The sequence below is a fragment of the Rhipicephalus microplus genome, chromosome X (genome assembly GCF_043290135.1).
Source record: "Rhipicephalus microplus isolate Deutch F79 chromosome X, USDA_Rmic, whole genome shotgun sequence".
Lineage (NCBI taxonomy): Eukaryota > Metazoa > Arthropoda > Arachnida > Ixodida > Ixodidae > Rhipicephalus > Rhipicephalus microplus.
In genome coordinates, this window is record NC_134710.1 from 89292234 (window position 1) to 89313411 (window position 21178).

Below are 21178 nucleotides of genomic sequence, written 5' to 3' on the forward strand. Positions count from 1 at the left end.
TAGGAAGCAAAGCACTTAGTTAAGTTCAAGCAGTGACACTGAATGCGAGAAATGCAAACTTTAGAGACGATACACGTCGGCTGGTTCCGCTTTAAATACTTGCACTCTTTTCGCTAGTATTTGCGCTAGTATACATAATAAGTACTAGCACAAGTTCACCATTAAATACTAGCACTCGTTTCTTCCCTGGCGGGAAGATTCGCGCGCATACATTTCCCCTGCTTTCCTTCATGCAGGTACGGGTAAGGTCGCGCTGGTCCATATCTTGCTCTGTGCGCGAAACTTCTCACGTTTGTGATCGCACCTCTGCGGAAAGCTCGTAGATTCTGTTGCATTGTAATCCCGTACCAGAAACGTGAATGAATTCAAAGGAATGGATGCCAGCAGCGAAATTATAGTGAATCTAATCAGAATGCCCGAAACGGACAAACGCCAGGCATGGATGGTGCACATTATAGCGTAAGTAAATTTGTGTGGCATGGGCTGACACTTCTCGTTCGAGTTCACGCGTTCTGACAAATTGATGGTGCGCTATCCTCTGAACAAGACTGGAGCTCAATTTGATAGATTGATAGATTGAAATGTGGGGTTTACCGTCCCAAAACCACCATATGAATATGAGAGACGCTGTAGTGGAGGGCTCCGAAAACTTTGACCACCTGGGGTTATTTAACGTGCACCAAAATCTGAGCACGCGGGCCTACAACATTTCGGCCTCCATCAGAAATGCAGCCGCCATTGCCTGGAGTTGATCTCGCGACCTGCGGTTCAGCAGCCGAGTACCTTAACCACTAGACCATCGTGGCAGGGCTGGAGCTCAATTTCTAGTTACTACTGGTCTGACCACCCAGATTGTATGTGGTACGAGACTGCTCCTGTTCGCACCGGCGTAAGGGCTGCAAACATGAATGGACGTTAGAACAGTGTGTACATAGCAAATCTATGCTGCGCAGTGAAATATTCTAAACAGTTCTGATCTTTTGACCTAAGGGAAAATGACGTCTGCACATTTGCAAACAACGCAAAACACCTTGAAGCACCGCCATCATTTCATGGAGCAGACTGACCAAAGCTACAAAAAGAAGGAAAAAAACGAGAAAATACACGTTTTTGTGCGTACTAAGGTTTTCTGGGGCATATACGCTGCGAATAAGCTGTTTCTATGATAGGTATAGTTCGTTCTCAGGTGCATTTTTGATTGAGACAGATTGAACAGTTCTCAATAATTACTTTGCCCTCGCACAATGCACGATCAAACCTGCAAGGTTGGAGTACTTCATTGCTATCAAAAGTCACAGTGCAACTGTAATGCCAACGAAGGTGGCGGGAAAGTCTGCCCGAAAAATAACGCGTGCGAAATCATGTTGCCAACGTGCAGCATAACTTACAAAAAAACTTACTTATTGGGTATCGCAAGCACGCTTGGATGCGCGCAGTAAAGTAAAAGCTGTTGACTAAAAGTTATCACTGCTTCAGGGCTGTTTGACATATAGAGCTTACCAAGAAAATCATTCCCATAGGCATGCAGTCACAAACATTGAGAATAAGAAATTCGCTCAGCAAAGTAAGCACGACCAAAATTTAATTATGAATGTACAAAAACATGCAGCGTATGCGTCTCATTCCACGTTGTTAGCGCAGCCGTCCTTGACTTGTGCAACGCACTTCGCCCCGAAGAGGACTACGCAATCTACGCTTAACAGAGATGAACGATTATCGATGTCTTCTCCGATCGAGTGGGTCATCGCAATGATGCGTTTTCGAAGTCGATTACATTCAATGTTGCGACGAGAGGCCGTTGCGCCAAACGGCCACTGTATCTGTCGTTTACTGTATATTATTACGATAACTTGACATTTATTTACTTTCTTCACAAGCCCACGCATGCGTAGGGAGGTCATGACTTTTATACTGCCACGTTTCTTTTCTCAAGTTTTGTTATCGACCCAATACAGTACACAATTTACAGCGCAAACCGCGCCTGCAGTTTTCGAAAAGCTTCAGGACTGTAGTAGATCATTTCGATAAGATCACGCCAATTCCGCCTACTCTACAGATTACTCTGGAACCTACGTCACTGAGAGCGATAACGCTAGAACATTCGATGACAAGTGTATAAATGCCGACGCGCTTCGCCGCTCGTCAGTTTATCGACGGCCAACGCTGCATGCACCCCTATCAGTGCAATTGTGCTACCGTAACCCGACTTTTCATGTAGCGGGAAGAGGTTTGCCCAAATAAACAGTTTGATATGACCATTCCGTCTCCTACCTTCAACTTCGTCACGACCCCGTGACAATATACATGTACACAATCTGCACTAAATACCGCTGATAGTCACGTCAGAGTGGAAAGCTGACGCCTGTGCCTCCCCCCCCCCCCCCACCCCGCTAGTCATGTTTGTGTGACCGCCCCCCCTCCACCAAAAAAATTGCTGGTTATGCCCCTACTGCAGGCTGTTCTTTATAAAAAATACATCTAGCGAAATCACAAAATTATGATGGCTGATCGCGGACGCCGTGCCTTATTCCTAATGAATACAAGACTTTGGTATGCAATGCCTAGTTATTCCGGTCATTTAAGACGCACTAATTAGGGGTAAAATAACCTCGTGAAGTTAAAGTTCTTCGACATATATTTAAATTTGTCGGATTTCTCACCACTTTAAACACTGTAACTTATGGCCTTCGGAAAAAATAGTGGCCCTCTAGTGGCTGTAGCAGTCTCTGCACTACGACCAGGAACAACAGCTGCAGGCCGTCCATGACGTCCTCGGGGTGCTCGCAAGGACTCAGCGAGCCGGCAACGGCGAGCGGAGATCCGCACCGAATAACGGCAACACCGAAGACGACGCAGGCCCTGTTGGGGAAAGTGACCCTCTAGTGGCTGTAGCAGTCTCCGCACAACGACCAGGAACAGCTCCAGGGCGCCCAGCAGGTCCACGGCCTCGCGAGTGGAGACCCGCGCCGAATAGCGGCAACACCGAAGACGACGCAGGCCCCGTCGGGGAAAGTGGTCCTCTAGTGACTGTCGCAGTCTCCGCAAAACGCGCAATCTCCGCAATCACCGCCGCACCGGGCCCAGCGCACCCAGCGATTGGTTTAATTTGTGTCATGTGACAGCCAGGCACGTGCGCCATTGGGCGTCGGCAGCAGGGGGCGCTAGTTACGTGACCCCCTAGCAACAGGGGCCAGCCACAGAGGCAGCGGCCGGGGCAATAACGGTGGCCCAGTGTAGCGCAGCCGAAGCGGCCGAGAGTTAATGTCCGCGCTATTCCTGGGTCAGGCCCCGGAAACTTTAAAGTTCAAGTGATCACCTGTAGGGGGCGAGAAATCAACCGCGGGTCCGCGGCGCGTTTCTGCTTCAAACACCCACAGTGGATCTACTAACCTCTCTTGGCACTCGCGCTATTGCTGGATAAATGGATGGATGATTACGGCTGTACCCTTTAGATTGGGCGGTGGCTAGCGCCACCAAGCCGTAATACTTAATGAACCAAAAACTAGATTTATTTTTTTTTAAGTGAGGTTTAGGATTCGTACTTTGCAGTGAAGCGTTTAATTTTCACTCGTGCCTTGACTTTAGCCACCAATCACACAACTTCCTTCTAATTAATTCTACCCGCTTAAAGTCTATTTTGCCCTCCCTGTCCCTAAAAGCAACTGCTTTGAAAAACTCTGCGCCATCATCCTGAACTATAGGGCGAAGCCCTTTACAGAACATTATCAAGTGTTCGGCAGTTTCTTCTTCCTCTCCACACGCACTGCATACTGTGTCTACTCCTTAGTATTTGGCCCAATATGTCTTGATTCGCAATACTCCCGCCCTGACCTCAAACAGTAGAGAACTACCCCGTGTATTATCATAAATCCTTTCCTTGGCTATTTCGTGCTTAAAAGTTCGATAGATCTCTAGTGCGGACTTCTTAATCATGCCGATTCTCCACACATTGGTCTAAGCTTCCTTCACCTTCTTAACCTATAATTCTTTTTGGTTTGGCCAACTAATGTTTTCCAAGTATTTACCAGTCAATTTTCTGGTTCGTTTCTGCCATTTTGTATCGACATTCTTCATGTACAAGTAGCTGAATACCTTCCTTGCCCAACGCTCCTCCCCCATTTCTCTCAATCGCTTCTCAAATTTTATCTTGCTGCTAGCTTCCCTGCCCTCAAATGATGTCCATCCCATATCACCTTGTACTCCCTGATTTGGTGAATTCCCGTGAGCTCCTAAGGCTAGCCTACCTATTCCACGTTGCTTAAATTTCTAATCTTGCTTGAACTTCTGATCTCATGCACAAGACCGCATTGCCGAACGTCAGACCAGGAACCATGACCCCTTTCCATATTCCTCTGACAACATCATGCCTTTTGTAATTCCACAGTGTCCTGTTTTTCATTACCGCTGCATTCCTGTTACCTTTAGTCGTCACGTATATTTCGTGTTCCCTTAGGTACTCGGCCCCATTGCTTATCCATACGCCCAGCTATTTGTATTTATCTGTTATCTCTAGCGCGGCCTCCTGTATTCTAAGCTCACTACCTTCATTGTCATTAAAAATCATGACTGCTCATTTTTCCTTATTGGATTATCTCCCTCATTACCGCAGATGTCCACCAATATCTGCAATCTTCCTTGTTGTCGGCCATTAGCACTATATCATCTGCGTACATCAATGCTGGTAGTGCCTGTTCAATGAGTTTTCCTTGTTTGACGAAAGAAAAGTTGAAGCCCAATCCACTTCCCTCACTTCCCTGCACTTTCTTATAGGGGCGCCTTCGTCGGGGCCAAGTTTCAATTTTAAAATGATCAAATACTACATCTTTGCGTACCGTTACACATAAAAAACAACTTGTTCTTCTAGCGAATAGTTTTTCCTAAACAAGTGCTGCGTCATCAGTTTTTTATAATAGTTTTTTGCTCCAGCTGAGGTGAGCAGCAGCCTATTGCCATCATTATCCTTATTTCAAAGTTCGCGGTGGCCAACGTTTGCGATGGTAGGTAACGGCTCGCGGTACGTTCGGATGTGTCTCGGACTGTTTTGTTTTGCTGTAAATGTTTAGAGCCTCTGCCGACCAACATGCTGTTTCTCGTTCTGTTTATTTTCACTCGTTTAAATGCTTTCGCGAAGGGAATTCAAGTGACTTTCGGGGAACGAAGCGACCGTTGAAGCTTTCATCGGATGAACACCCGTTGCAAGCTCGGGGCGGTGAGTAAAAACCACTTCAGTTTTTTAAGACGTTTGCTTGCGGGGCTAGTTGGTTTATTTCAACATATGTAGTTTTTTTTGTCAATGCGTAAGCGTCACACGGCGGCAGAACTGCAATATTAAATTTTAAAATCGTTTGACGTCTCACTCTGCAAACGGAAAAACGGTGCGTTACTTGCGGTTTGGCTTCACGTGGGAACGAGTCGCTGACTCAATAGTTAATTCTGAAATTCTTTCGCCAGATAACACTAACCAGGCCGTTGCGATGAAAGAAGCCAAATAAATCACTGTCACCTCGCATGTGTCTTCGTAGCTAGCCCATATATTAGTGCTGAAAACCTACGAGTTGATAGTTTACCGAAGTCGCGTTTGAGAAACATCACAGAATTATGGGTGTGGTTTTGCTATAGTGTGACAAAGAAAGCGTCACATAAATCGCAAATACTTCTTTCTCTGCCACAGCCTCCTGACCCACCTGACATGAAAGCAGCTGTGTATACAATGGGCAAGGAACCTGCTACATGACATGCCTCGTGAAGAAGCAGCCCTGAGTGATACACGTGTTATGAGGTACCATTACATATATGTATAAAATACTGCTGTTTACTAGTTAACTGATTTTATTTGTTTACTTCGGAAAATTTCATGCATTGATTATGCATTGATTTCATGCATTGACATACGGTGATGTTACTTGCTTTTCCAGACTGCCATGCAACAACAGGATGACTACCCCCGAATGTCCACTCTGCAAGCACGTTGAAACATCTGAACGTCCACTCCAACAGGTCATCTTGAACCTCACACATGCAATGCTGTATTTGTGAATGTTTTGCCACGCATATCGTGGAGGGATGCTTTAGATTAGCCACAAGCATAAAATCTACACTTCAATAACCTTGAAACTGTAACACCATTAGTTAGATTGTGGGGCACTGCTGAGCTGAACAACACAGGTTTGATCCCAGCCACAGTGGCCATATTTTGATGGGGGTGAAATGCTAAGACACTTGTGTGCTTAAGAGTTTGTTCAATTCGCCTGCACAGCATGATCCGCTTTACAAAAGGCTGTACCTCGCCATTCGTTTCAGTGGTGCAGCAATAGTATCCTCTAAACCATGCCATTCATTTAAAAAAACGCAGGAGAGGTACAGCACTAAACCTAGTGTATGATTTTCCAGTACCTGCTACTCTGACGGCGCTGGTTTGGTGCAGCTGCACGCACAGCTTAACAAACAACATAGCATTAGACGTAGGTGCCGTACCCGCCTGTACAGACGCGGCGTGTTTTGCCAAGATTGCACCTCTTTAAATTAAGCGAACAAGAATAAAGATTCCACCTTGTCATTCACTTGTGATGCTGCACTGCTGAAATCGGGCTGCACAAGTTCTGAACTCCTTGTGCACAGCTGTGAACCAGTTCCCATCGGTGCAGGTGAACTAAACTGACCCTTAAAAGATAGAAGCTTGAAAATATACAAAATCTGTCAACATGAGGTGTCAGAGCAAATGTTTCGAAGGCAGTCTTTTCTCCTTCGAGGCTACAATGTCATTTGTTTTAACCCCTGGAAGCCAGAATCAATCTAAATTAGCCCACTACTGTACGACTCACGATCACTTCATAGTTGGCATGTGAATCGTCAGAAATTATTAATTGCATTACAATATGAACACCCCCCCTCAGTGCAGGAATTACCAACATTGAGTTGTGCCTTGTGAGACAATTTAACAATTTATACTCAGAATTATTTTGTCTTAATTAACTGTGTTCGGTCATACAAGTTTACAAAAATATACACCAAAGCTTATAAGGCTGCACTTAATTGCTTTAGCTTTGCACACATGCTCAATAGGCTCCTAAAATAATAAATCATAAAGGTGTTGAGTACCTGCAGCACCGCTTCATCCAAGTTGGAATGCTGTCGTGAGGAACAAGATTGTGTTCATTGGATGTGGTACTGTTATTTTTTTCATATAGCAGAGAAAGGTCCCAGATTTCTTTGAGCACATCTGCTTTTGTTTAAATTAAGTTGTTATAGCTATAGTGTCTACGACTACCAAGTGAAATCCTGTGCACTACAGTCATTCAAAAAATCTAGAAAATTGCACAGGTAGTTGAAACAAACATGACCTTGACTTATCCTCAGCCACACTGCAAGATAGTATGTATTTCAAGTCCTAACCTCTAAAAGTAGCAGGGAGAAAACAACTTCAGCTTTCAAGCACAAGTATACTGAAAGAGTAAACACAATAGCAAGTGTGTAATAAATGAGACCTTTATTGATCCAGTATTTAGACAGATTCACACCATGTACCCCCAATTGATTTCAGGAGTGCTTGCTCGCAAGAGAGTGCTCATGTTCTATCGATATGTCTATGCAAAAAAGAGATTGAGCTCAGAGCTGAGCAGATAGTGTACTGTAAAAGCACCAACAAAAATGTACAAACAAGAAAATTGTACAATGCGTGCCTGAAGATTATTTTTCTTAGAATCGGGCCTTTTCGATCTGTAAGCACAGACCTCAGAACTGTTCCTTAAGCATACATGTTCGCTGCATACTCAGCGGACCGGTCATTCCCTGCGACGAGAAATCTAGCTGTAGTAACTGTGTAACTTAACTCCAACAATAAATGTAGCAAGCCTGGAATATTTTTAGGCCCATCACCTAAATACATATTACCTTTGATATGGGCTCACGGCTGAGAGTTAAAACTAGTGCCTACCCTTTCGACACGGCGCGACATTGCACAATTGTGAAGTACTCAATGTAGCATTGCAGAGCGAAAAAATTTCAGAAGTGCACGCATCCGCAATTGCTTATTTGACAAATTAAAAAAAAAAACTACATTGCTCTCACTGCGTGAGCTATTTATCGGCAATGTGCAAGTTTCCTTTCCGATTCCACATCATGCATTCACTTCACTTGAAGATCAACACTACAGGGCAAGCGCCGCATCTGATGGCAGAATCCGACCCTTTTCTTGAAGCCACGCTATTAAACTCGAACGCCGCAACACAATGACAGCGACGCTCATTCAGCGATCTCGATGTTCAGTTATATGCATATGCTTGTTAGCTTTCCAAGAGTCTTTACACATGGGTTGAAAGCTTTCGATATGTATGAGAGACTTGTTTTGTTCGGACCCGACCGTATACATTGGTTGTACCGGCTTGGACACTCGCAATAAACGATGCAAACCTTACTTGATTGGCGTTTTTTTATTTTTGCCAGTCGAGGCCAACTAGGTCACCTGGCGATAATTACAGACGCAAAGCGTGATTTAACAATGAAAAAAAATACCAGAGGAAGCGAGCAGCGCGAACCAGCCACGCCCCCCCCCCCCCACCTGCAACAAAAAAAAAACACGTCTGTTTATTGATGATGATAGTACTACCCGCGCCATCTGGCCTCGCGGTATTGCAGTTTGGTACATCGCCGCTACCTACTTGCATGTTATTTTGATACAATTCTGCTTCAAACACCCAGAGTGGGCCTACTAACCTCTCTCGGCACTCGCGTTATTGCACTTTCTTATAGGGGCGCCCTCGTTGGGGCCAAGTTTCAGTTTTAAAATGATTAAATACAACAATTTTGCGTACCGCTACACATAAAAAAAACTTGTTCTTCTAGCGAATAGTTTTTTAAACAAATGCTGCGTCATCAGTTTTTATAATAGTTTTTGCTCCAGCTGACTTTAGGTGAGCAGCAGCCTATTGCCATCATTATCCTCATTTCAACATTTACGGCGGCCAACCAGTGGCGCGGTGGTGGAGCAGTTGGCAGTGGTTGGCGGCGGCCGCAAGCGGCGGTTATGAGTTCCCGGGAGTGCACCGCGATGCCCCTGTCGCGCACGCGGTCCCTGATCGCCAACATGAATGGCTCGGCGCCTTCGTTGGCGGCCGGCAACATCGAGAAAAACGCCGCCAACAACAACAACTCTTCGGCGCTGGGTGGAAACGGTGGGGGCAACGGGTCCAGTCCGCTGCCGCCCATCAAGAACCAGACCATCGCGGGCTTGAAGTTCCAGTCGAGCGTGCACAAGCTGATCAACATGGACCAGAACGGCGACTCGCCCGACAACAAAGCGGTCGCCGTTGTCGGAAGCGGCGGCGGTGGCGCGGGGAAAACATTGGTGGCCACGCCGGAGCAGGTGATGAAGATGTACATGCACAAGCTGAGCCCGTACGAGCAAGAAGAGATATTTAACTATCCACAGATCTACTTCTTAGGCGCCAACGCCAAGGAGCGCCAGGGAGCGCCAGGAACCCCGAACAACTGCGGCTACGACGACGATCAAGGTTCGTACCTCCACGTTACGCACGATCACATCGCGTACCGCTTCGAGATGCTCAAGGTGATAGGCAAGGGCTCCTTCGGCCAGGTCGTCAAAGCGTACGACCACAAGCAGCACCAATACGTGGCCCTCAAGATGATTCGCAACGAGAAGCGATTCCACCGGCAGGCGCAGGAGGAGATTCGCATACTGGACTTCCTGCGTCGCGAGGACCGCGACAACACGTTCAACCTGATCCACATGCTGGAACACTTCACATTCCGCAACCACACGTGCATCACATTCGAGCTGTTGTCCATCACCCTGTACGAGCTGATCAAGAAGAACAAGTTCCAGGGCTTCTCCCTGCAGCTGGTGCGCAAGTTCACCCACTCGCTCCTGCAGTGCCTGGACGCGCTGCACCGCAGTCACGTCATACACTGCGACCTGAAACCCGAGAACGTGCTGCTCAAACAGCACGGTCGATCGAGCATCAAGGTCATAGACTTCGGTTCGTCGTGTTTCGAACACCAACCCGTCTACAGCTACCTCCAGTCGCGCTTTTACCGAGCGCCGGAGGTGATACTGGGTGCAAAGTACGGCATGTCCATCGACATGTGGAGTCTCGGCTGCATCCTAGCCGAACTACTCACGGGGCGGCCACTCCTGCCCGGCGAGGACGAGGCCGATCAGCTGGCCTGCATCATGGAGTTGCTAGGCCCGCCGCCTCAGAAGTTACTCGACCAGGCCAAGCGGGCCAAGAACTTCATCAGCTCCAAGGGCTACCCGCGCTACTGCACCGTCACTACGCTACCCGACGGCGCCGTAGTTCTAGGCGCGGGACGGTCTAGACGCGGAAAGCTGCGCGGTCAACCGGGCTCCAAGGACTGGTCAAGCGCCCTCAAAGGTTGCGACGACCCCATGTTCGTGGACTTCCTCAAGCGGTGCTTGGAGTGGGACCCCGCGACCCGCATGACTCCGGCGGTGGCGCTGCGACACGCCTGGCTCCAACGTCGGCTACCGCGTACGCCCCACCTCAAACTCTCCGTCACCGGACAGGAAAATAACTGAAAATGAAAGTGGTGCTTAGCCTGCTCCACCGTGCAGCAATCGCAGGTATAAAACCAATTAAAATAAATAAAAAGGGGTATAATTGGAAAAATAAAGGTTTGGCACGGTAAACGGTAACGTATTTGTGTCCGAAGGCGTTGGCTCAGCGAGCACAGAATGGTCTCGCGTAGACCATTTATAGAAAGAAATCAGAGAACAGGGAAACTTGTGATGAGGCTCTAGAAATGTGCCCAGGAGAAGATGTGCCTTGTCGGTTGTGACTTGATGTGGTTTGCTTTAATTTTTTTTTCTTGTAGTTGAAGTACTCCGGTATCTGTAAAACTGAATGGTAATCATTAGGCACAGGTAGCATAAATCTGGAAAATAAAAATATATTCCAGATCACATGCTGTAAGAGCACGAGCGAGCCGCAACATTCGGCCCGTCCGGTCATCCGCTCAGCGGCGTCAAATTCTTTTATTTGCTGAAACCAGTATAATTTTCACCACATAATGTCATGAATAAACTTTAGTCATAGATGAAAAAGGGAAAATGAAAATGTAAAAAAAGAAAAAGGGGGGAAAAGTTAAACAAATTCATTATACTCTTAATTGAGCAAAATAAAGGAAAGATAGCAAAGAAAGAGGCGAAATTCCATTATGATAATGAATGTGTACTTCTGAATCACCATCGATCCACTGCCTTTTTTCTAATATGTTCAATTGTCCATTCTATGTATTTGTTATGATGAGATGTTACGAGATAGTATTCTGTAAAGTTTCGTTTTTTTATAATTTTGATAAGACATTTTTTTTTCTACGGTTCAGATCTCAAGTATGAGAGTAGTTTTTGGAAGTTTGAAAGGGTAGCCTTAGTACAAATAGTTGTATACTGTATGAAGGCTTGCCATCCTTGGAGAGCGTATGTGTGTATACAAGGCCATATCTCACGGCCTGCTTTTGTTCCCATAGAGTCTTTTTTTAACAGTGTTAAGTGTTACATTTAGCACTTTGTATGTTGTGCGTTAAATTGCAGAAACCTAATGAAAAAGTGCGTGATGTAAAATATTATTTTTATTGTCAACCGTTCTGCCGTCGCACGGATAGAGCCAGCCACGGCTCTTTGGCCCGCTTATGTTCTGTTTCATTACAGAATAACATTGAGTTGGGCCTGTCCTAGTCGCTGGACATGGGCCGCCACGCCCTAAATGGTTGGTTGAAATTATTTATTATTGTTAGTATTTTTTAAGACTCATAATGATGTTTGCTCTTGTTTCCTTAATATTTTGAAAAGCCGCTTCCCAAGTCGCTGGGAAAAGTCAGCCACGACTGTTAGGCCCGGTAGTTAAGTTTTCCTCATTCGAGGTAACTTATAGGCCCGTCCAAGAAGCTAGACTGGAGTCACCACACCCTTGGCGGCTTGTACTTTATCAGACTGAACTCTCAATTTAAATTGAGATCATAATCCGTCCGAATTTAATGGTGGTCTAATGTAATTCGCTAACAACTCATCGATTGTTTTTTTTTTTTTTTCATTTTAATCAGCACTGCTCTGTTTTTTTGTACTGCTAATAGATCAGGAAATTCTTCTGTTGTAATGGGCGAAGGATCTCCTGGTCTAGTTACTGTGGCTACGAGTGGTGCAGTAGTGCAACATTCATTAAAATAATGTAGAATTGTATTACATTCCTGACCACATGGACAGTATGAATGTAATGCCAAATTAAAGCGGTGTAAGTAAAAAGGAAAACGTCCATGTCCAGTTAAAATATGTATTAAAGACTTAAGTGATGGGAAGTACACTGGTATCTTGTCAATATTTGGAACCCAATTAAATAAAGTGGTACCGGAATGATTTTGTTGCCAATCTTTATTCCAAAAAGCGTACATGTAGTTATAAATTTTGTTCTAATCGTTTGAACTGAAAGTTTAGAATACCTGATAAGGCCATATTTTGAGGCTGAGGTAGCGGCTGCGTCTGCCAAATCATTACCGTAGAGATTGCTGTGTCCACGTACATGATAAAGGTTCACGGGGACACGCATCTTATGTGATGTAAGATCTTTTACCAATTGTGCTATTCGTGCATCCGTCGATTTTACACTTTCTAGTGCTGTTAGTAGAGAAAAGGTGTCTGTATATATGTTAATCTGTAATTTCGGTGTGTGTAGTACTAAATAATTTACTGCCTCTTGTAATGCTAATATTTCTGTACAGTGTGCACTGCTTACGTTAAGTATTTCAAATTGGGCAACTTTAAGTATTTTTTGTTTGTAATTTAAAATTATATATGCTGCTCCAGCAGCACGAGACGTGTAGGAGCCATCGGTATAGACATGTAGTGAGCGTGAACCTGTCGCAATCTTGATTTCGTGTCGTGTTAGTTTAGCATATGAATGTGAACATGCTCGATCAGCCGAGTGGTCCTGCCTCGGGTCTCTTGAATATTGAATATTATTAGGTATGTAATAATTGGGACCGTAGCATGTGGGCTGTCTTCTAACGAATAGAGAAAACTCGTCGCAAAGGCGCTCAGGCTCCAACTCTATCGGACGTGCCCTTGTTATGACCTGCAAAGCTGCTGTTCTAGTTGTGCGGTACGCGCTAGTTAATGCAATTAATGGCAATCGGTGTACGGAAATGATCTTTTCCTTAAGAATTGCATCGGGAGGATAAATTCTTGTAGAGCGTTTTTGCGCGTCATCCTTCAATTGCACGTACGCCCCAGACCACGGCGTCGGACTCGACCGCGGTGACCCAGAGGTCCTCCGTCTCAACCTCGATGTCTGTGATCGCTTCCAAGGCGACGCGGCTTGGGGACGAGTTCGCGAGTACGCTCAAACTGCCGCAAATTGGCCGTCCTGTGTCGTGATGGTAACTCCCGCGCACCTGAAACGCTAAATCGGCCCCTATAGCGGCTCACTCGTCGCAGTCATCACATTCTTCCCCCCTGTTTTATGGGAAGTAAGGGGGTTTACTCAATGGGCCCCGGTCATCGGACGCACTCAAGACAACCTGATAAGACGAAGACGTTCTTCATATCTGACAAGGACAAGAACACACACGAAGAAATCTCACAATGACAAATAGAAAGTCTACAATAAAGTTTCTTTTGCGCGAGGAGAAATTCTACGTTGTTATGGTCAGCATGCTTCGCTCCCACGACACCAAGTCTAGAAAACCACACTCACGCGCGCCGTCGTTGCGGTGACCTCAGCACCGGGCAACGTGGCGTTGTGTCCATCGCAGTAGCGTCCACGGTGAGACACGCCTTCTCGTGTAGCGCGCTGGCTCGAGCTTAAGTCGTTGTCCCGCACCATGACGTCTTGTTGACGTTCAGGTCACGCTCGACTGAAGCGAGCGCCCAGGACACGGGGTCGAAAGCCCCGACAACCATCGAAGCCGGTTGCGTACGTTCGCTCCGAGACCAGAACAGCGGCTGGCCGTGAAGAACGTTGCTTCGGGCCATCCCGGGGTGAGGTGGGGCGATGCCCAGTCCAGAACGCCCCCGAGAACTTCAACGCCGAGACGAGGCTCGGACACCGAGGGTCAGAACAAGCAGTCGGGGCGTGGGCCGAACTTGTTCTTGCGCTCTGCTCTCTGAGCTTAGCCGAGCTGTTCCCGTGGCTCGGGAGCCTGTCTAGTCTTGTCTTGTCGCCTAGGAGATCTTGGCTCATAACCACATGGGGGATTGGCCACACTGTACCTTATAATAGATATATTTTTACAACTCTTGCTAAAAAAAGAAAGAGAAATTAGTTAAGAAACCTTCGTTTATTTTTTATTTCAATAAAATAATAATAATGTTCCTTTGCAAAAACGTGAAAAAAGTGCTGAAGAATTCGATAAACCTGAATATATAAAACAAATTAACAAGAATGAGGAAGGGGGACAAAGAATTGGATATAGCTGGCAGTACCACTAGCAGCGTATCCTCCCGGTTGCCTGAATGAATTTATGTAGCGCTGACAGAATAGCACTGCGGCCCACTCCCAACTGACTGGCTCCAAACGACAATAGGGTTGATGTATTGACTGGCAATCCGAGCGTACCAATCGGTCTTTCAAGAATTATTCGGCACAGTGTGGCGAAGCGGCGGCATGTGAGAAGAAAGTGATCTATTGTTTCCGGTTCATTGCAAACTGCACATAGGTTATAGTTAATGAAAATCCTGATTTGTTGAGATAAAAATTTAACCGAGGAACTCTACAGCGAAAGCTTGTGAGGGTCACCTCACATTGACGGGAAGGGCATTTTGCGGTGTTCCATGTGAATTGCAAGTGCCGAAATTCTTCAGATTGTAGGAGGGACGTTTCGTTGATTTTTAAGATTAACAGGCGTTTGAATTGTTCGGCAGTAATAAAAGGAAACTGTGGAGCTACTAGCACCACCGGGAAATTTAACGATGCTGAAGCGAGCGAATCAGCAATTTAATTTAGTACAATTCCAGCATGCCCGGGGACCCAAATAAACCGAACTTCTGATAGGCTATGCAGTACGAGAGACCAAAATAATCTGAGAAGAGGAGACTGCTTTGCGGACGTTAGATGTGTGCATACAGACAAAGCATCCGAAATAATAATAGCTTTTGATTGGTGATAATTTAGTTTTCGAAGAGCCAATGTAATAGCCAGGAATTCTGCGAGATAAATTGGTGTGAAGTCAGGCAATCGGAGCGCAAAAGACCAATTAAGCTGATGAGAAAAAATACCTACTCCAGCCTTCTGAAGATTTTGCGTTGCATCCGTTGAAATTACTACGTATTTGGGAAAATGACTGAAATGGTCTTGAAGGAGGCCCTCCAGAACATGGTTTGGAAGTAACTTGGCATTTTTCGGGAAAATATCATCGAAAATTAAGTCAACTGGCACCGAGCTCGGGAGCTTTTTACGAGGTACGCGCACGAGCACGCGCATAGGCAAGCTTCATCATTTCACCGCTATCACCATCATGGTAATTCCCTCACACCTGAAACGCTGAATCGGCCCCGCACACCGATCGCAAATAAATCGGCCCCTACGGCTCACTCGTCGCAGTCATCACATTCTTCCCCCCTGTTTCAGAAAGCTGCACGCACTTTGGCTGCTACTGTTGAACTAGTCCACAGAGCGTGCAACTTGACAAAGCCGAAGGATGTAAAGGTGGTATCAGATAGACACTTTGGTTGCTTACATTCATACGGTGCAATGTCTGCCCGGATTGAAGTTCAGGCGCACAAGTTCGAGACGGAGTTGCACCATTGTTGTAGGCTAGAATGTCCAAGTGTTTCACCGGCACTTAGAGAGCACTTCAAGTTACACTCAAAGGTTTACCGGCATAGAAGCGCACTATTTGCAGCATTTCTTCCGATATCACATTGAATATATTGTCTACGTTTTACCAAGGAACATGTCTTGCGCAGATTTGACGTGAGGCTATCTCAAAAGTGGAGAGTGATTCAACTTATTTTCATGTCACGATACCTAGAGCCGCAAGTGGGCATCACAAATGTATACATACAATTGGAGCACAGGTCAGTTCCGTGTCAGTGCACCAGCTTTATAGGCCGATTCTTTTTTTTTTTCCAAGTGCTCGCGCAGAACCAGCGTTCTTCTTTTCGGCTAGCTCCTGGGTGACGCGGAGCCCTGTAGATGCTAAGATCCAACCACCAGTACTCAACCATGAAATCTGTACCTGAGAATCCGGCTGGGTGGTACCCAAAGCACGGGAAGCTTCCTCTGGATGGATGCTGATCTGTTTCTAAGTGGTACCAATACCCATATATATTGGGCTCATGGCGTTCCTAACTGCTGTAGTGTTTTGGGGGTTCAGGTCTTTCTTGCCGGACCTTTTCCCTTGCGGCTCTATTTCAGGAATGTCGTCAGAAACTTCCTTTAACTTGAGCTTCTGAACGATCATTTCAGCCGGCAAGGTGGTCGTCTGACTCGGGCCTAACATACACTCTGCTGGCGTGCTTTCGCGAAGTACACAAGCTTCCTGCACGTCAACTGTACCATGGTTACTGGCTGCGCTTTCCTTCACATCACTCCTGCTACCACGACCACTTGGCGGTTCCGAAGTCACAGACTGAGATCTCTTTGCAACAGTGTTAGTTTGACTAACAGGTCCTAACAGAGGAAGGCAAAGACTAACACTGCGAAGTGTGTTGTCACCACATGTCCGCTTCGCAACTGTAGTTGCAGACTGTGTATCTGGAGCAACAACGTCAAGTTCTTCATCATTCACGTTTTCGCGTTTCCGCGAACCAGTGATATATGTCTCGTATTGGTGAGGTTTTACCCTATTCAGCTCATTAGCCTCATTACGTGCTGCTTTGCGTCTTGCAATCTTTCGTATGTCTGAGATAGCCGTGCGTATTTCCCACAGTAGCTTCTCTCCTTCCCGTCTTACATGCTCATAGTCATTATCATTTTTGCATATGTACTGCAGTTCGAAATGAATCCTCTCGCGTTCCGCTTCGAGGTCTTCTCGCAACATTCGCTCTAAATCGGATCAAAACCAACCGACCTCCTCTCCAATACAAAGCAGTCTTTGCACGTTAACAGGCATCTTGAGCGTGACGGATTTTCGGCTTGAAGATGGTAAGTGCCGATCCTGGCAGGCTCGCCATGCAATAGACCGATCCCACCAGCCGATCAGCGCATGCGCCGGTTTTCCGGAGTTGCCCCGCCGCCATCTTAGTTTTAGTCAATCGGTCAACCAGATTACAGCGACTACGCAGTGGCCGCCGCTTTTTCAGTACTGCGCCGGAGCTTCGCGGACGTCTCTCCGATTTCACCAGCAAGAAAAAGTCGTCATGTGAGTATTTTCAATACCTACATTGTCTGTTAATGGGAGCAGGCGGCGCGAATTTCGGTCATAAGTGCCTGCTACTCCTTCGTTTCGACGGGACTTAGGACAGCCACCCGTTCATTGCCTGTTGAGTACCGTTTTCATTTGAGTGATGTATGTAAGCGGTTGTTCTGCGCGGCTGTTTTTTTTTTCGCATGTGCATCTCGGGGATTGCAACGTTTGTTTGCACAGTGACGTGCTGTTGGGGACAGGCTTTATATGCGGCGCCGAACCTTTCGTGTCTTACGGCACTTACGTGCACGAGTGTCGCGTTCAACATACAGCATTTGGTAGTAATAATATTTGAAATTCTTAATTTGGGTGGCGTCACCTACTGAACATCACCTACTGCGTTTTCAGGTTCCTTTTAAATGTCCAGTCTGCATGCTACCACTGCAAGACAACAGTATCACTTTCTCTTGATTAACGTACAAAAAGTTCCATATCAGTCAAGGGCAAATGACAAATGTAATTTTAATTTTCAGCCTCACTCGACAACGCCACACACAGGTAAATTATACAGCTGTTTGTACCACTCATCTGCATAGGTGCAGCGAAATCGGCCGCGTGCATGCACCAGATAACTATTTTACGGAAAGGACGAGATTACAGAGGCACCGTTTGCATCGAGGGTGATCCGCGAAAGCTAATCGCCGTTTGGCACAACGAGTTCTGGGTAAGTTGTTGCAAGCGTGCCGTGAAGTACGTTACGTCGTTTCTAAAAAGTAAGGTCTCGATGTACGGTAGAGCTATTAGGATAGCCTCGTCAATGAGCTTGCCTTCCCCTTATGCCTGCATGCTTGCCACTTGCGTTGTAAAAAAAAAAAACGCAAGCCGCGTACGCGGTGCTGCACTTGCGCAACATGGAAAACTAAAAGACCTCAGCACTACAACTCGTAATAATAATAATATTAGTACGCAGCGGTAACAAAAAACGCTAGAATAAGGAAGATGCGCTAAAAAATGACCGGCATGCACAACCGCGAACCGCGGCTGAGCTATCCGGTAAGAGTATACGCAGGCAGAGTGAGCAAAGATCATATTCTTTGGTATGCTAAGCTTCATGATTAAACATTCACATAAAAAAAACCACCGCAATACGCTTATTTAGTTTCAAAGCGGCACTATACATTTAATAAGATGTCTTACCTGCCGCCCCGTCCAGCCCTGTTGATACGCTGAATCCACGTCTCCCGAAGCTTTTGCTCTTTAGGAAAGACGTAGAAACCCAAGCCTTTATCCCTTGTGCTGTTTTTGTAGTATCCAGGAACACAGCACGTAAATCCTCCCATCGTAAGACGGCTCCACACGACCGAAAAATCTATCGAAAAGGGAACGCTCAGGCACTTCGGCTGGCTGGTGCGCCCGGACGACTACAAGTACCGGTATGCACCGCGGCTGCCGCGGCAGCGGTGGCGTCGCGAAACTGGCCTGTGGGATCGGTCTATTGTGGTGAGTAAGGGGGTTTACTCAATGGGCCCCGGTCATCGGACGCACTCAAGACAACCTGATAACACGAGGACGTTCTTCATATCTGACGAGGACAAGAACACACACGAAGAAATCTCACAATGACAAATAGAAAGTCTACAATAAAGTTTCTTTTGCGCGAGGAGAAAGTCTACGTTGTTATGGTCAGCATGCTTCGCTCCCACGACACCAAGTCTAGAAAACCACACTCACGCGCGCCGTCGTTGCGGTGACCTCAGCACCGGGCAACGTGGCGTTGTGTCCATCGCAGTAGCGTCCACGGTGAAACACGCCTTCTCGTGTAGCGCGCTGGCTCGAGCTTAAGTCGTTGTCCCGCACCATAACGTCTTGTTGACGTCCAGGTCACGCTCGACTGAAGCGAGCACCCAGGACACGGGGTCGAAAGCCCCGACAACCATCGAAGCCGGTTGCGTATACGTTCACTCCGAGACCAGAACAGCGGCTGGCCGTGAAGAACGTTGCTTCGGACCAACCCGGGGGTGAGGTGGGGTGATGCCCAGTCCAGAACGCACCCGAGGACTTCAACGCCGAGACGAGGTCCAGAAACCGAGGGTCAGAACAAGCAGTCGGGGCGTGGCCCGAACTTGTTCTTGTGCTCTGCTCTCTGAGGTTAGCCGAGCTGTCTCCGTGGCTCGGGAGCTTTTTACGAGGTACGTGCACGAGCACGCGCATGGGCGAGCTTCATCATTTCACCGCTATCACCATCATGGTAATTCCCGCGCACCTGAAACGCTTAATCGGCCCCGCACACCGATCACAAATAAATCGGCCCCTACGGCTCACTCATCGCAGTCATCACAACCAGGTACAGCTCCAGGGCACCCAGCAGGTCCTCGGCCCCACGAGCGGAGACCCGCGCCGAATAACGGCAACTCCGACGACGACGTAGGCCCCGTCGGGGCGCGCGAGCGCACAACTGCAGGCGCACAATGTTTATTTAATCCCATGTCAGAGCAGTTGAAATAAAAAAAATTTGACTGACCTCATATTTCGTGGGAATTGATGTTGAGCGAAACTTGGGATGGGAATCTGAACGGAACCCGCGCAAGCAAGTGCTCTTGTTGTTGACGCCTGGTGCCACATGCCTTGGTTTTGGAGCCGCTGCCGCTATCATCGTGGCGGGAAGACCAGATCTTGAAGGGCTTTTCTTTAGCGAAGGCCGAGGACTTGTGCAGAGATCCCCGCCCAGCTTCAGCGGATTCTTGCCTCCGACGGCTTTGCTCGACGATGGACCGCCGTCCAAGTTGTGGACACACGCACATCTATCACTACGAAGACACGGCGTGTAGGCTGCGGAGGAGGCCTCGGGCGCTGGTGGCATCGAGTAGCAGCGGAGACAGATGTGTCGACCATGCGTAGTTCCACTTGACGCGCATATTTTCTTGTGCCACGAAGACGTGGTGCTTCGGCAGCTGCTCAGGCCTCGGGGATTGGCCGCATCGAATGGTGGTGGAGGCAGATGCGAAGGCGTCGACCGGGTAGTCAAGTATACGCGTCCGTAGCGGCGACGTTTCACACTGCCGGTTGCGGAGACTCGGCGGTCTTCAGGGATTGGCCGTCAGCCGTTTGGAACGGGGGTGCCGCCTCTTACACAAGCGGAGAACAACGGCATAGTAGTCGAGGCAGCGGGACACACACGCAGGTCAGCGAAAGCGCTGGCAGCAGCCACTCTGTCGAAGCCGACGGGCCCGGAATAAGCGAGCGCTGAGCATCCACAATCGCGGATCGGTTCAAAAACGCAGCGCGAGGTCGACGAAGCACAAGACGAAGTAAAAGTAGAGCATGCCTGGAATTTGTGGCATGCACCCGCTCTGGGGGATTTTCTGAAAATTGTTTCGTCCTAACCCAGACAACAGTCGACATCTTATGCTTGTCCTCCAAAGGCATAAATGTCCTCGTCCACTTGGCAGGATCCCGAAAATATTTGCAGATAAACGTTTGCAGGATTATCTTTAAAATATACGTTCTCTTTCGGGGGGGGGGGGGGGGACAACAACCAGCGTGACAATTTATCAATGGAAATTACAGTATTTGTGCAATGAACACTATTCACTACAGATTTATTACAAAAAATACATTTAGCGATTTCACAAAATCATGATTGCCGATCGCAGACGTTTTGCCTTATTCCGAATGAATACATATAACTTTGGTACGCAATGCTTAAGTTACTCCGGTTTAAAACACACTAGTTAAGGGTACAATCACCTTCGCGAAGTTAAAATTCGTCAATTTATATTTGAATTTCTTGAATTTCTGACCGCTGGAAACACTGGAAACACTGCGACCACAGAACACCTCTCTGCGACTGATGGGGTTCGAA

General features: G+C 47.1%; 1 protein-coding gene across 1 annotated transcript in view; it reads left to right on the forward strand.

Moving 5' to 3' along the window:
* LOC119176738 (uncharacterized) overlaps nucleotides 1–10555 on the forward strand; it is a 32440-nt gene extending 21885 nt beyond the window's left edge. Inside the window, exon 2 of the mRNA XM_075876376.1 lies at nucleotides 8900–10555. Within this exon, the coding sequence (XP_075732491.1) occupies nucleotides 8900–10555 (1656 nt within the window). The remainder of the gene's footprint in view (nucleotides 1–8899) is intronic.
* Nucleotides 10556–21178: the final 10623 nt, after the last annotated feature.